The sequence below is a fragment of the Protopterus annectens genome, chromosome 8.part0 (assembly GCF_019279795.1).
Source record: "Protopterus annectens isolate FY-2018-M chromosome 8.part0, PAN1.0, whole genome shotgun sequence".
Lineage (NCBI taxonomy): Eukaryota > Metazoa > Chordata > Ceratodontiformes > Protopteridae > Protopterus > Protopterus annectens.
The window spans coordinates 1,022,336,817-1,022,352,402 of NC_056741.1; the positions used below are offsets into that span (position 1 = coordinate 1,022,336,817).

The window sequence follows — 15,586 nt, forward strand, 5'->3', positions numbered from 1 at the left end:
ACTTTAGGAAATTTAAATGCAGATGGCACAAACTCCTTATCAGGTTGCAAGGCAAATATGAAGATGGTCATCAGTTGCCCTTCATAAAGGATGGCAGCAAAAACCTGCTTAGCAGTCTGCAGGACATCAAAAATCAGATAGGAGTAATTCCAGCAGTTTCTGAATGAGGAAACCCCCTCCCCCCAGAAACTGTACTGCCCCAGACACAGCCTGTGTTGAAGAGCCTGCCCTAGTAGGAGAAAGAAAAGCACTAATGAAAGTAAAATCTGGGAAAGTAGCAAGTTCAGGTGAGGTCACTGCACATATGATTAAGATGTTGGGATAGTTTGGGACAAGTGGCTCGAGAGGGGACATTTAGCAGTGTGGAGAGAAATACCCAGGTAACTGAAGGATAAGCATTTTAGTGCCATTATGCAAGACAAAAGGGGGCTTTCACTGTGGGTAACATTAAGGTATCATACTCCTATCACACTTCATGAAAGTGCTGAGGAGTGTGATGAATAAATAAGAAATAGTAGATGGGAGATGAGCAGCTGAGATGCAGGTCATTATGCAGCACAACCAAGCTGATGTTTGTAAACGACACTGATAAACCAAAAACCACTCTGAAGCCAATATCCTACGACCACAATACAAATTAAAATACACAGTCACGAACCATAGTTCCACACAGTACTCCAAAGGTCAAGCGCTTTCGTCAATAGACTTCATCAGAACAATTAAAGCTTGTAAAAACAACCCTTTGATATTAACAAGCCGACTCTCATTAGACAAAACAGCCCTTGAAATTAAAGTGACAATGTTGTTTTTCAAAACAACCTAAAAACTCCCAACCCTATATATAAAACTAAAACTAAACAATAAATTAACAATTAATAGTAATATTTAAACATATTAAAATATAAACAAGGCATGGATAATTTATATTTATATATATGTATGTATTGTTTAAGAATAGAGTAAATATCACCACGAGGTTAAAAATGGGTGGTTTTTAAAGTTTAGATGCCCGATACCTTAGTTCGGGCTTAATACTAATGTGATCATTAATCCCCGGAGCTACGGTGACATTTAACTTAAGTTGCCATCTCACTTCAGCTCTGAGCAGTTGGTTTGCCCAATCACCTCCCCTAATATCCTTAACAACCTCAAGGAATGTCAGAATTGCTACATAGGTAAAACCGAAAGAACTTTTAGAAGGAGGATCTATGAGCATTTGTATGCTGTGAGAAAACATGATGAAAATAGTGCTGTATACAGGCATATTAAACATAATCCCAGTCACTCTTTCTTATTTGGTATTCTGGAGGTTACTGGTAGTAATCCGAGAGGGGGTAATTGGAAAAACAACTTGGAGAGGGCAGAAATGAGGTGGCAATTGAGACTTAATGCCACGGTAACCCCAGGCATCAACGACAATGTATCTGTAAAACCTGAATTGAAACATAGGGCTACTATTTTGTAACAGAGAAGAACCTAGTTCAGTAAACAACACTACTTTCATTTACAGAAACATTAAAATTTACTGCACACTTTTTAACAGATTCTATAGGGTTAACGTGATTTAAATCTTAGTTAATTGTCAGTATAAAAGAGGGAGTGGGTTTAGCAAACACAGTTCTGAAGAAGCCCTAGAGTAGGACAAGAGCGCTTGACTGTGTTGGATACACTACAGTTGTGTTTTATTTATTTTATATAACAACTTTGCTTTCAGTGGTGACTTCTGTCAGCAAAGTGGTTTTGTGATGAAGGCACCTGTTGTCCCCCACTTTTGCCAACTTAGTTTGAAATGAGTTGTAAAGGTCATTCTTTTTTAAATCTGATGTATGGATTTGTTGAAAAAATATATATGTTAAGTTGTCAATCTCGCCTTCATTCTTGCTTGATGGGTTCGGAGCCGATCCTCGGCTCCGACTCGGCACTTGCTTTAGCTCGAGAACTCCTTTTACCAGCTCGAGGCAGCCCCATATCCCATGATGCAAGGCAGTAAATACCCAGATCTCGTTTGCCGCTTCGCTTGGGAGGTCTTCTCTTTACCAGCTCCTGGTAAGTAGTTCACATTTGTGATATTTCAAGCCCCTTTTAGTTTAAAACTAATTTTTTGATAGTTTAAACTTATTTCTACCCTTTTTCTGACAGAAATCCCTGTCTCTTTTAATTTTTTGTTAGTCAAATTTCCCTATCCCATCCCCCCCCCTGTTAGGGTGTGTGTGTTGGTGTTTTTTATAAAATACCTCTTGGTATTTTGTTTAATTTAATTTTGACTGGTGTGTCTGTGTGTGTTGTGTAGGCACCATGTCTAAGGAGAGGGTTTCAGGTTTTAAGAAGTGTGACTCGTGCTGTCAGAAAATGTCTCTGACAGACGGTCACACTTCTTGCCTGTATTGTTTGGGCCCTCTTCACCTGCAGGACTCCTGTGCTATTTGTCACTCCTTCAGCCAGAGAGTCCTGCAGGAGAGACGTAATAAGTTGATTCTCAGGGGTCTTCTTAAGCCGGAGGGCTCTCCGGCTAAGTCGGCTCCACAAAAATCAACTAAAACTGCCAAGGCCCAGGCTTCTGTTTCTAAGCCTGCGGCCTCGGCTCCGACTCGTATTGAGTCGAGATCGGCTCGCTGGAGCCGATTCTGGATCCACAAAGCTTTCGGCCGATGGCTATCGGTGCAGAATCTGTTTTGTCCACCGATGTCGGCTCCGATCGGCTCCGACACCCATGTGGCACAGGCATCGGTGTCGGCTCCGATCGGCTCCGACACCGTAACTTTGGGCTGTATCGGCTCCGGCTGGAGCCGATACATCGAGACGTTCTGTCGGCTCCGAAGTCGGTGCCGACAGGATCAGTAGTATCGGCTCCGATGGCCCATTCCAGGAAGAGGTCGAGGTCTCCTTCCTTGGAGCCGATACTTTCGGCTCGGCCGCCTCTTCTATCGGAACGGAGCCATCGGAGCCGATCTTCAAGGTCATCCAGGTTGTCAGACCATGACCTAGAGAGAGTGGTCAGTAGATTACTCAAGTCACAGGTACTGGCCCAAATGCTACACAGTCCGTCTCAGCAGGCGACTGTTGGTCCACACCCGTTACAGTTCCTCCTTCAACTCTACCCCAGAGCTTGGAGTTGGAGTCTTCGGGCATGGTTACTGCTATGGCTGGAGGACGGATACCCCCTTCTGTTCCTTCAGCCCCTACTCTTATCTCCTCTTCCTTAGAGGGATTCGGTGGTCTGGCTTCCATGGTCTCCTCCGAGGGGGTGAGTGGCATCGGACCCTTGTCCGAGCTCGCTCTTCCCTTGGAGCCTCGGCCTTGGTGAGCTCGGCTCCGACATCTGCCTCGGAGACTTCCCTTCGGTGGTTCCTGGAGTTCCTAGCTCTTGGAGCGGGTTCTCTCGGACCTGCCTGGGAGGGGCATTCGAGGTGATGAAGAGTGTACTGGCCACTGGTATCAGTCAGCAGTCTCTTCCGTAGCTCCTCCCTCTATTGTACCTGTTTACCTGACTGCCACTTCTCTTTCTACAGGGCCCAGAGATGCTCCGCCTCAGGTTTCCCCATTGGGAATTTGGGCCTCTTCCGAGGATTCTCCTGATGTTTCGGGAGATCCTCCTAGGAAGAGGACTTGTAAGAGGAAGCATGTAGACTCCCGAGTCTGTCACTTGGATACTGACTTTGATGAGTCAGAGGGATCCCTAGATCCCCTCTGAGGATGTCTCCTTTTCAGACATCCTAGAACTTCTCAAACAGAGCTGAAACTGGCCCACCAACAATCCCTCTGAGGATGAGTCAGTATACCTAGAGGCGTTTGGATCTCGGCCCTCCACCTCCTGGGTGTCTCCGCCTTTCGACCCCCTTATGCAGGTTATTGCACGAAAGGCGTGGACAGCTCCTGACTCTGTAGAGCCAGTCCCTAGGAGGCCTTCTAAATTTATCACTGCCCCTAGTGACAAACAATTCCTAACCAAGGGTGTCCCCGCTGATGCCATGGTGGTGGCTGCGGCCACCAAAAAGGAACTTGCAGATCCTTCCGTGCCCGTCCATCCTCCTAATAAGGACTCTAGGACCATGGATAGGTACGGCAAGCGGATGATGTTCTTCGTCTTCCATTGCTGCAGTCCTGACTATTGGGTGTAGTCCGCGTCCAGTCGGCCCGAATACCAGAGTATAAGGCTGACGTCGGTCAGGGCGCATTAGACTGACGTCAGTACGTCAGGGTACTAATGCGCATGACCGACGTCATATCCTCAGTCTTTTTTGCCGCATGGTCCGATGCAGAAGCAGTTTTGCGAGTGCAGGTTGGCGTTCTGAAATATTTCGAGCGGAGTTTCAGACCGAAACAGAGTTGGCTAAGTACCCGTTGGGGAACATTTTAGTTTTTCTTGCCTCAGTATTTTGCGGATGTCAGAAAAAGTGAATAACTGTATTTCTTGTGGGAAACAGATACCTCATAGGGATTATCATACCTTGTGTATACCTTTTTTAGGGCCTGAGCACGGCGTTGTTGGTTGCGCTCTTGTGCTAGGTTTAACAAACGCACTATTAAGAGGAGGTTAGACTGTGCCAGGTTAGTGTTTGGGAAGCGTTGCAATTATAAAATGCCGTCGGATGCTCCGGCCGCTTCCAAGAAGCGCAAGGATAAAACAGTGAAGCCTAGGGTTGAGGAACCGGCAGTCCCGGACGTCGGTTCTTTAGAAACTCAGTGGAGCCGGAGGTTTTGCCAGGAGTTTCCATGGAGTCCCAGGCAGAAACTATACTCTTACAGGATGTGCCTTCTCAGGAGGTAGGCCAGGCTGAGGGGCTTCTCAGGTGACTGTTCTTCCCTCTCTTCCCAAGGTAGTTAGGGCCTCTCCTTCTGTTGCCAAAACTTCTTTGAGAGGTAGGCCTACTTCAGCTTCAGTGGGGGCTTCTCCTAGCATTTCGGGTTCTGTACCTAAGAAACATATGCTTAAAATGGCAGAAGATTTGATTACTATGATTAGGGTTCTATGCCCCCTGATAAGAGGCCTAGGGTGGAACCGAGTTTGATAGTTTTGAACAGTGTTCAGAGGCTTCAGAATCTTCTGTGGAAGATTTGCAGGAGTATCCTACTTATTCTGATTCTGATGTGGATGATTCCACTCCTACAGCGTCTCCACCTGAGGATTTCTCATTTTCAGAGACTTTGCATTCCATGAGGGAGCACTTTAAATGGGAAGGCCAGGATTACTCTGACTCCAGGAAAAGGCTTAGGGAGTTCTTGTTTTTACCCCAGCATAGGCCTTTAGCTATTCCTCCTGTGTTGACTGTGGTGGAAGATGTTTTTGCAGAGGCTTCACTGAACCCTGACTCTTTGCCTCCTGCTCCTGTTAAGCCTGATAGGTATTATAGGGTGCCCGAAGCTCATAAATATTTGTTTAAGAGTCCTAGGGCAGACCCAGAAACTATTTCTCAAGGGCCTAAAGGTGTAAAGGCTTCTGTGGTTAAAAATCCTGTTCCCACTGATAAAGAGGCAAGGGCTTTGGATAGGTGGGGAAAGAAAGTGTATACTTCTTCCACTCTAGCCATGAGAGCTTTGAATTGTCAGTTTCACATGCTAAAATATCAGAATTATCTCCTTTCACAATTGAAATCTAAGGTGGATGCTTTGGCGGAAGGTATTGAGTGTAAAGAGTTGCTGGATTTGGTTCATGTGTCTGAACAGGTGGGTAAGCATTCTTTGCAATGTGGTTTTGATGCTGTACAGGCCTCCTCGAGGGTGGCTGCTACCAGTTCTGTTCTTCGCAGGCATGCCTGGTTGAAGGATCAGAATTTAGCTGAGCATGTTAAGACAAGGATTTTGGATGCTCCTTTACAGTCTGATGTGTTGTTTGGTTCGCCTGTGGAAGCAGTTTTAAAGAAAATGGAGGACAAAGCTAAGTCTATGCAAACTGTTAAAGATTTTTGCAGGTGCAGCCACCAAGTTTAGTAGGAATTGGCCTGCTAAGGGGTGGACATATCCTGCTTATGATTCTCAGTCTAGGGGTAGGTCTAGACGTGGTAGGGGCAGGGCTCAAGGTTCTTTTAGGCCTAGAACAGGGAGTTCACCTGCTCAGACTTCTGGTGAGGGCAGGGGTCAGTCCTTTCGTAAACAGACCCAATGACCTGTTTTCAGCTGCCAGCAGATTCACGTTTGGCAGCTCCTTTGGGAGGAAGACTGTCTCTTTTCAAAGAAAATTGGGATTTAATTACTCAAGACAGATGGGTGTTGGATATCATTCACCACGGTTACAGATTTTACTTCCATACAATGCCCCTTTCAAAGGCATGCCAGACGTTCCTCCTCTACAAAGAAAAGAGGCTCACAAGCAAGTTTTACAGTTACTTCACATAGGGGCTATTCAGCCAGTCCCTGTATCAGAAAGGGGCCTAGGATTTTATTCTCGCCTGTTCCTTGTACCAAAGAAGGGGAACACGTGGAGACCAATTTTGGATTTATCTCTCCTCAACACGTTTTGGACATTCCCAAGTTCAAGATGTTGGCGTTACAACAGCTTTTACCTCTGCTGGGCAAAGATCACTGGATGGTAACTTTAGATCTCAAGGAAGCTTACCTTCATGTGCCTATAAGGCTAAGTTGCAGGAGGTATCTGCGGTTTCGAGCTGGAAATTCTCATTATCAGTTCTCTGCATTGCCCTTTGGCTTATCTACTGCCCAGAGTATTCACAAAGGTTCTGGCTCCAGTGATAGCTTACTTCAGGCTTCAAGGAATTCAAATCTATCCTTATTTGGACGACTGCCTGATTCTGGCTCAAGAAAAGGAAGACCTTCTACAGCATCTGGAATATGTTATAGCAGTGCTAAGATGCCTAGGGTATTCTGTGAGCGAAATAAAGTCCAGTCTAGTACCCTCTCAAGACATGTGCTTTCTGGGTGTAAGACTGAATACAGCAGCCCAGATGGCCTTTTTAACCCCGGACAAACAAAAGAGTCTGTCACTTTACTTCCATCAACTATCTCATCAGTCCGTGCTGACTGCAAGGACAGTCCTTCAAGCATTAGGGTTCATGGCATCTTGTATTCTGGTGCTTCCCAATGCCAAACTGCATATGAGGAAGCTACAATGGTATCTCAAAATGTATGGACACAGCACTGCCAGGATTTGGACACTGTCATCCAAATAATACCTTGCCTCCAAAAGAATTCTTGTGGTGGGCTCAGGAATGTCACCTAAACAAGGGTCTCTCTGTGACCCGGCCAGAGGCAAGTCAGATTCTAACGACAGATGCCTCGGACATTGCTTGGGAAGCTCATCTAAATGGAAAGTGGATACAAGACAAGTGGCCTGCCAGACTACAGCATCTACATATCAACATGAAGGAGATGTTAGCAGTCCAGTTTGCATTAATGGCTTTCAAGGAGTTACTTCTTCCAGGGCAGGTGTTGATTCTAACAGACAACACAACTGTCATGTGGTACATCAACAAGCAAGGGGGAACACATTCTTATCCTCTATGCAGGCAAGCAATGATTTTATGGGAGACTGCGCTAAGCTTGCAACTAACTCTTCAGGCAAGGTTTCTGCCAGGAGCACAGAACTCCTTAGCAGATGTGTTAAGCAGACAAATCATGGATCCCCACGAGTGGAAACTGGATCTTCATGTATTTCAGAAACTGACAGTGTCATGGGGAACTCCAGACATAGATCTGTTCGCTTCTCCACTAAACCACCAGCTGCCAAAGTATTGCACAAAGGGGTTTCATCACACAGCTTGGAAAGTGGATGCTCTGTCTTTCAGTTGGAAAAACCTTCATGTGTATGCCTTTCCACCTCTACCGCTTCTTCCAAAGGTACTATTAAAGGTCAGACAAGACAGGCCAAGGATGATTTTGATAGCTCCAGATTGGCCTCGGCAACACTGGTACCCACTACTACGGAGTCTGGTAAAGAAGCCTCCATGGCCTTTACCTCTGATTCCTCATCTGTTATCTCAGCAAGACGGTCATCTGCTCAATGTCAAGCTTCACTCTCTTCATCTAACAGCCTGGCATATTCTGTGTTGAAACACAGCAGGTCTCAACTTCCTCAACAAGTTTTAAATGTGATTATGGAAGCTAGAAGGCCTAGTACAAGGAGAGTGTGCATGAAAAATGGAAGAGATTTTTACTTTGGAGTACAGCAAAGAATTTGGAGATTTCAGAGCCTAATTTGAGTGTGGCTCTTCAATATCTTACTGAATTATTGGACAAAGGTTTGTCCTTCTCTTCCATAAAGATTCATGCTGCAGCAATTTCAGCTCACTATGATTGTGACCCACCTTTTGTTTCGCATCCTTTGTTCAAGCAGTTTCTTAGAGGGGCAAAGAATATAAGACCCCCGTGAGCTACTACTCCTGCTTGGGACCTCAATTTTGTGTTGGAAAAACTTACTCTACAACCTTTTGAGCCTGCAGCTACTGCTGAATTGAAATATTTGTCATGGAAGACTGCTTTTCTGTTGGCTATTACTTCTGCAAGAAGGGTGTCTGAGTTGCAGGCCCTTATGGCAGTAGAGCCTTTTGATTTTCATAAGGATAGGGTATCATTACGTACTAATCCTTCTTTTATGCCTAAGGTGGTTTCTAGTGTGGCTTTAAACCAAACTATTCATTTGCCTACGTTTTTGCAGAACCTCAAAATAAAGGGGAAAAGATTTTGCACACTTTAGATATACACAGGCAATTGCGTTATTATTTAAGCAGGACTAAGGATTTTAGGCAGTCTCAGCAGTTGTTTGTTTCTTTTGCTTTGAGTTCTCAGGGCAAGCCTGTGTCAAAACAAACTATTTCTAGGTGGATTGGCTTTTGCATTGCATTTTGTTATTCCCATCATGGCAAGGAGATTCCAGCTGGGATTAGGCCTCATTCCACTAGGGCTACTGCCACTTCAACAGCATTTCTAAGGGCGGTGGCAACTAAGGATATTCTGGAAGCAGCTACTTGGAGTTCAGTGCATACTTTCTCTAGGCATTATCACCTTCCTATCTACTCTAAGTCCAGGGCTGGGTTTGCCACAGCTGTTTTACAAGGCATGTTGTCAGCTCCTACTACTTTATAATTTGCCAGCCTCCCTTACCTCTGCTTTGGGATTCTACCCAATAGTCAGGACTGCAGCAATGGAAGACGAAGAACATAGTACAGTTTTGTACCTACCATAAATGTAGATGTTCGAGGATCCCATTGCTGCAGTCCAACCCTCCCTCCTTCCCTCTGTATTTAGGGGTGGTTGTGTAGGTGAGTTTACATGTTTATATTTCTGTATATATATATATATATATATATATATATATATATATTGTTGTATATATTGTACATGTTTTTGGTGCAGGTTGTTTTGGGACTTGTCTTTTTAGGGTCTTCTGACATCTGGGGCAAGAAAAGACTGAGGATATGACGTTGGTCATGCGCATTAGTACCCTGACGTACTGACGTCAGTCTAATGCGCCCTGACCGACGTCAGCCTTATACTCTGGTATTCGGGCCGACTGGACGCGGACTACACCCAATAGTCAGGACTGCAGCAATGGAATCCTCGAACATCTACATTTATGGTAGGTACAAAACTGTACTTTTTCCTCAGCGACCTTTGCTATGCGTTCGCTGAATTATCTTTGTCACTTCACCAGACTCCAGAGAGATATCCTGAAGGAGCTGGGAGAAGTAGTTCAGGATCCTACAGCTGCAGGGGCTCAAGAAAAGATTGCTTCGCAGCTAGGAACCCTCAATTCCATTGCTAACTCCTCCATGCGGCTAATATCTTATGCTGCGGATGGAGCGAGTAGAGCCGCAGGCACAGGTGTGGCTCTTAGACGCCAAGCCTGGATGCGGCTATGTGATTTTGCGGATCCCTTTAAGGCGTCCTTCACAAATTCTCCCTTTGATGGGTCAGCTTTGTTTGGCCCTCAGGTGAAGGAGACCTTGACCAGGTGCGAGCAGGACGGCAAGACTCTTTCTGCTGTTGGAGTCCGTTTTTCCACCCCTTCTAGGCCTTATCCCAAGGGACAGAAGGGTGGGAAGATGTGGTTCCGTAAATCCCAAGGAGTTACGCCGGATTCACGTGGTCAGTTTACCCCTAGAGGCAGAGGGGGTAACAACAACAGACGCCGCTCTAGAGGCAGAGGGGTCCAAGAACCAGGGAAACAGGGAGCCTCTCTCTAATAAGCCCTTTCAGCATCCCTGAGGTGTTGCCCGGCTGTCCCTCCTTGGAGGCAGTCGGGGGAAGATTATCACTGTACCCAGAAGCCTGGCATTCCCTCACTCAAGACAGATGGGTACAGTCGATCATATCCAAGGGTTACATAATTCCTTTCGAGGAAAGTCCCTTCCCTCAAGTTCCCTTCCAGATGTACCACCGGTCTAAGGGACATTGCAGAGTTAGAAATCGCAAAACTACTGCAAAAAGAGCCATTCAGCCAGTTACAACAGACCATTCAGAGCCGGAATCTACTCAAGGTTCTTTTGGTCCCCAAAAAGACGGGAGACTGGAGACCAATATTGGATCTCAGCAGACTCAACAAGTCTGTCAGGAAGACAAGATTCGAATGGTCACTCTTCAGTCAATTCTGCCCTTCTTACAGAAGGACAACTGGATGTGCTCAATAGATCTTCAGGATGCGTACTATCACATCAAAATTCACAGACGCTCCAGGAGGTTTCTCCGCTCGGCTGGGGTCCAGTCATTTCAGTTCAGAGCCCTGCCCTTTGGTCTCACTACAGCCCCAGGGTGTTCACCAAATGCATGGCAGTGGTCACGGCTCACCTGAGGCGTCAAGGATTCCAGGTGTTTCCGTATCTCGACGACTGGCTCCTTTCAGCCACCACCAGGCATCAGCTTATACAAGCCAGGGATTACACAATAGACCTTTGTTCCCATTTGGGCATCTCAGTCAACTTCGAAAAGTCATCCTTATCGCCCTGCCAGTCTATTACCTTCATAGGCGCAAACTTAAACACTGTTCGGATGTCAGCTACCCTTACAGAACAAAGAGTTTCAGACATTCAGACTCATGTCAGGATCATTCTGGCCAGCAAGAAAGTACAGGCCAGAATGGTTCTAAAGGTATTAGGTCTCATGGCTGCGGCCATTACTCTTCTTCCCTGGCTCGATTCTACATGCGCCTCCTTCAGTGGATGCTGTTCACACAGTGGTCATACCAGCAACTCCCAATGCGTCACCAGATTCTGGTGACACAAACATGCAAAGAACATCTTGCTTGGTGGATCACATCGTCTCAGGTTCACCAAGGCAGGTGCTTTGTACCTCCGTCCCCGATAGCCACTGTCACCACGGATGCCTCCCTGATCGGGTGGGGGTCATTATCAGGGCAGGATGGTTCATGGGGCGTGGCAACCGTTCGAGTACCATCTGCACATAAATGTCCTGGAGATGAGAGCAGTGCTTTTAACGTTGCAAGCCCTCAACGACTTTCTTCCCGTAGGGACAATTGCAGTCCACACAGACAACATGTTTGTAGTTTGGTATATCAACAAACAGGGCGGAACCAAGTCCTACCCCTTGTGTCGAGAAGCGCTCAGACTTTGGCAATGGGCGATCTCCTCTCATCGGTTTCTGGTAGCAACGCATATCCCTGGGAAAACCAACATTATAGCGGACAGATTGAGCAGAGCTATTCTCATGCCTCACGAGTGGTCTCTCAAGCAATCTATAGCGGAAGAGATTTTTCTGGAATGGGGTCGTCCATGTTGCGATCTTTTTGCTACTCCCCAAAACAGCAAATGTCCAGACTTCTTCAGCCTCTTACCTCTTTCAGGCCATCCCCCCAGAGACGCTCTGACCCAGGATTGGCCCCAGGGACTTCTTTATGCCTTCCCTCCATTTCCTCTGATCCCTCAGGTGATCCAGAAAGCTACCGTTTTGAGAGCCAAATTGATTCTCATTGCCCCTTACTGGCCTCGACAAGTTTGGTTCCCGTTCCTCCATCATCACCTTTTGGTGCAGCCATGGCATCTGGACCCAGTGCCAGATCTACTGATTCACCAATCCGGTCAGCTGCACCGGTCAATCCCTTCTCTCAACCTCACAGCATGGTTGCTCCACTTCCTTCCTTAGCCAGGCTTCCTTTGATCTCTAACCCAGTTAGAGATATCATAGTAGCTTCACTAAAATCCTCTACCAGGAGGATTTACACTAGCAAATGGAAACGTTTCTCTTATTGGGCTAAGGCCCAAAATATTGATCCTTTTACTGCCCCTGTTCAGGCAGTTCTGGACTTCTTAGCAGAGATTTTTCATACAGGCTCCTCTTCTTCCACAGTCAGAGTTCAGTTGGCTGCTATTTCTAATTTTCATGTCGGGATAGCAGATCATAATATTATGTCCCATAGGCTCTGCAGGGCCTTTTTGAAAGGAATTTTCCTACTAAAGCCTCCAATCAGGAATCCTCCTCCTCAGTGGGATCTAAATTTAGTGCTGACATCCTTGATTCTTCCCCTTCGAGCCAGCTGTTTCTTGTTCCTAAAATATCTTTCTTGGAAAACGTTATTCCTAGTGGCTATTACATCTGCCAGGAGGGTGTCTGAACTTCATGCTCTTTCGGTTCGACCCCCCTATTTGATTTTCACAAAGACAGAGTATCTTTGAGAACTAATCCATCCTTTTTACCTAAGGTCGCTTCAAAAAACAATCTGAATCAATCCATTGATCTACCTGTATTTTTTCCTAACTATTCAGATAGAGCTGAACAAAAGCTACATTATCTTGATGTCCACCGTCAGCTTAGATATTATTTGGACAGAACAAAAAAATTTAGGAAATCTGATCAACTTTTTGTTTCCTATGTGGATAATAAAAAAGGCCTTCCTGTTTCTAAAGTGACTTTGTCCAGATGGCTTTCTTGGTCATCACTGAAATTTATACGATCAGGGGAAAACAGCTGTGCTCAAAACCTAAAGCACATTCAACTAGGAGTTTGGCTACTTCTACAGCCTTTCAAGCTAGACTGCCTTTGGACACTATTTGTGCAGCGGCCACTTGGGCCACTCCTCACACTTTTGTTTCCCATTACAAATTGGACTTGGCCTCCAGGGACAGAGCCAGTTTTGGCTCTACAGTCCTCAAGAGTTTGTTCCATTGAGCCACCCAGGATAGAGGTGCTAGGGACGCGGTCCCATCAAGCAAGAATGAAGGCGAGATTGACAACTTAACATTAAGAAGTTATGTTCCTACCATAACGTTCCATGTTAGTTGTCTTCTCTCGCCTTCTTTCTTGCGACCCTCCCTCCTTCCCCCTGGCCTGGACAGACCTTGTATAAGAAACTATTATGCTAAAGACCATTCAGACCTGGTCCTTTTTCCATCTGTAAGTTTCTTCTTCCTTTTGGAAGTATGTTATGCTTGGTGTTATTGCCCTTTGTCAACAAACGAGATCTGGGTATTTACTGCCTTGCATCATGGGATATGGGGCTGCCTCGAGCTGGTAAAAGGAGTTCTCGAGCTAAAGCAAGTGCCGAGTCGGAGCCGAGGATCGGCTCCGAACCCATCAAGCAAGAAAGAAGGCGAGAGAAGACCACTAACATGGAACGTTATGGTAGGAACATAACTTCTTATTTTTAAGGCACAGTGTAAGGCAAGTTGAATGAATTCAGTTTGAGTTGAATTCAAATAGTTAAGATTTACAGAAAAACAATGCAGAAGATGTATCGTTTAGATGTTGAAACTAATAACCTCAGATGTTAAGTTTGCATCCACCATATTTAAAATAATTTTGTTGGTAGTTACATGCATATTTTGAGTAATTTACTATAAGAATGTGGTTGTGTCAATGTTTAAACTGACCACAAGGTTGAAGATATTGAATACAGACAGTTGTTTCTATATATTCTCTAGTCGCACAGTTTTATAAAAAGTAACACATCTGAAAAAGCAAGACAGAATAAAATGAGTAAATCTGTCTATTTTAAATAATGGAGAAAAAATGTGTTCAAGAACAGTATTTGTAGCAGTTCTAGCAGTAGTGTAAGAAGACCATAGACCAATTTTACCAGTTTGTTTTTGCAGTAGCATATGGCTTGGATGGCACACAAATTAAACAAGCCATTGAAAACAACTTGGCACTCTTTTTTATCTATTGGTTCCAAGTGACTATTCCAGATGTTATTTACAAAAAGGACGGTCACAAAACAAGATGCAACAATGTTTGTTTCATTAAAATTAAAGTTGCAGCTTCTCCTTTCTTTTTGAGGGTAGGAGCAGAGTCTGCAGTTATGTTGTGTACCTTTGTTGGTAACATTCCAAGAAAAATATCAAGAGAAAATGTCAAGCCATTTTAAGGATGAAGGTTTTCATATGCATGACAAATTTGGGGACAAAAGAATGCAGAAAGTCCAAATGTTAACATTGTCTTAGATGTATAATACTAGTTTTAATTTTAGATTGGAATCGACCCTCCTCGTGGTGTTCTGATGTATGGTCCCCCTGGATGTGGAAAAACTATGTTGGCCAAAGCTGTAGCTCATCATACCACAGGTAAGTGAATTATTATTGGTAAATGTTTTTAAAGGCTATAACTTTGGTAGCCCCTGAATTTACCCTTAGTATTGCACAATTTTTTGAAATTCTCATTTATAGTCTTGGAGTCCTTCTTTAATCAATCACTCTAATAATCAATTAATCAAACTCTAATAATGTAATGCCCAGTCCAGTCAAGATAGTGGTATTGCTTGTAAATGTCATAAAGTAGTATTCACAGACTTCATGCTTTTCCCAGTATTTTTTTATGGGGAGAATAGGTTGGTTGGTTGCGTCCATGTATGCATGGGCTTAGATATTTCACAGAAGGTTACTAGGCTAATGGCCCTAGAACTCTTACAAGCCTAGCCATATTTATCCCGAGTTGCCTCAATTGTCAGTATTTAGGTGAGTGAATTCACCGAGGTTAAGGGTCTGTGGTCGTTAATACAGACTCTGTCCAAGATGGATGTGGGTGCCACTCCAGGAGTGAATTTGCAGTTACCCATCCATTAATCTAGGTTGTGTTTGAAGAGGGTCAGTAGTTCCCTGTCTTTCTGGATGACCTGTTGTGGAGTAGGATAACCATTCTCTTCCTCCACTCATTCCACACAAAACCTGTTTGGAAGCTGTGATTAAATAGAGGTTTTAGTGGGTCCAGTAGTTCATGTTTCTTGCTATTAAGGAGGCAGCCCAAGATATTATTGGGGTCTGTTGATGCAGTGTTCTTGGTCTTGGAGAATGCCTTGATGACCTGTTCCATAATGATAGTTGGGGAGTTGTGGTTGTTCCATAATGATAGTTGGGGAGTTGTGGTTGTGGGTATTTCCAGTGTGTCAGGGAGGGGGTGTAAAATTAGATTTGCTGTATCTTCTGGCTCTGTATAGGTGACTTCTTTTGCAGTTAATTCAGTACACTGCTGTGTATTCCATTTGAATCTGGAGACGTAGCTTGGAGAAAGCTTTGTGATGTCCTTTGACTGTGAGGCTATTTTTACATTAGATTTGGCTTTGGTAGGTTTTATAAGCCCCCGAGTTGCTTGTTTAGACAGTGGAGTTTTTTTTTACCTTGCCAGACACTGCAACTCTTATTTTTCTTGATTTTCTTCTATTTGTTGTACAACCTGTTGATTTCTGGATTCC

At 44.7% G+C, this 15,586-nt stretch overlaps 1 protein-coding gene across 1 annotated transcript in view; it reads left to right on the top strand.

Annotated features, from left to right (window-relative positions):
• Positions 1–15,586, top strand: part of PSMC4 (proteasome 26S subunit, ATPase 4) — a 643,785-nt gene that overhangs the window by 183,327 nt on the left and 444,872 nt on the right. Inside the window, exon 6 of the mRNA XM_044079358.1 lies at positions 14,369–14,462. Within this exon, the coding sequence (XP_043935293.1) occupies positions 14,369–14,462 (94 nt within the window). The remainder of the gene's footprint in view (positions 1–14,368; positions 14,463–15,586) is intronic.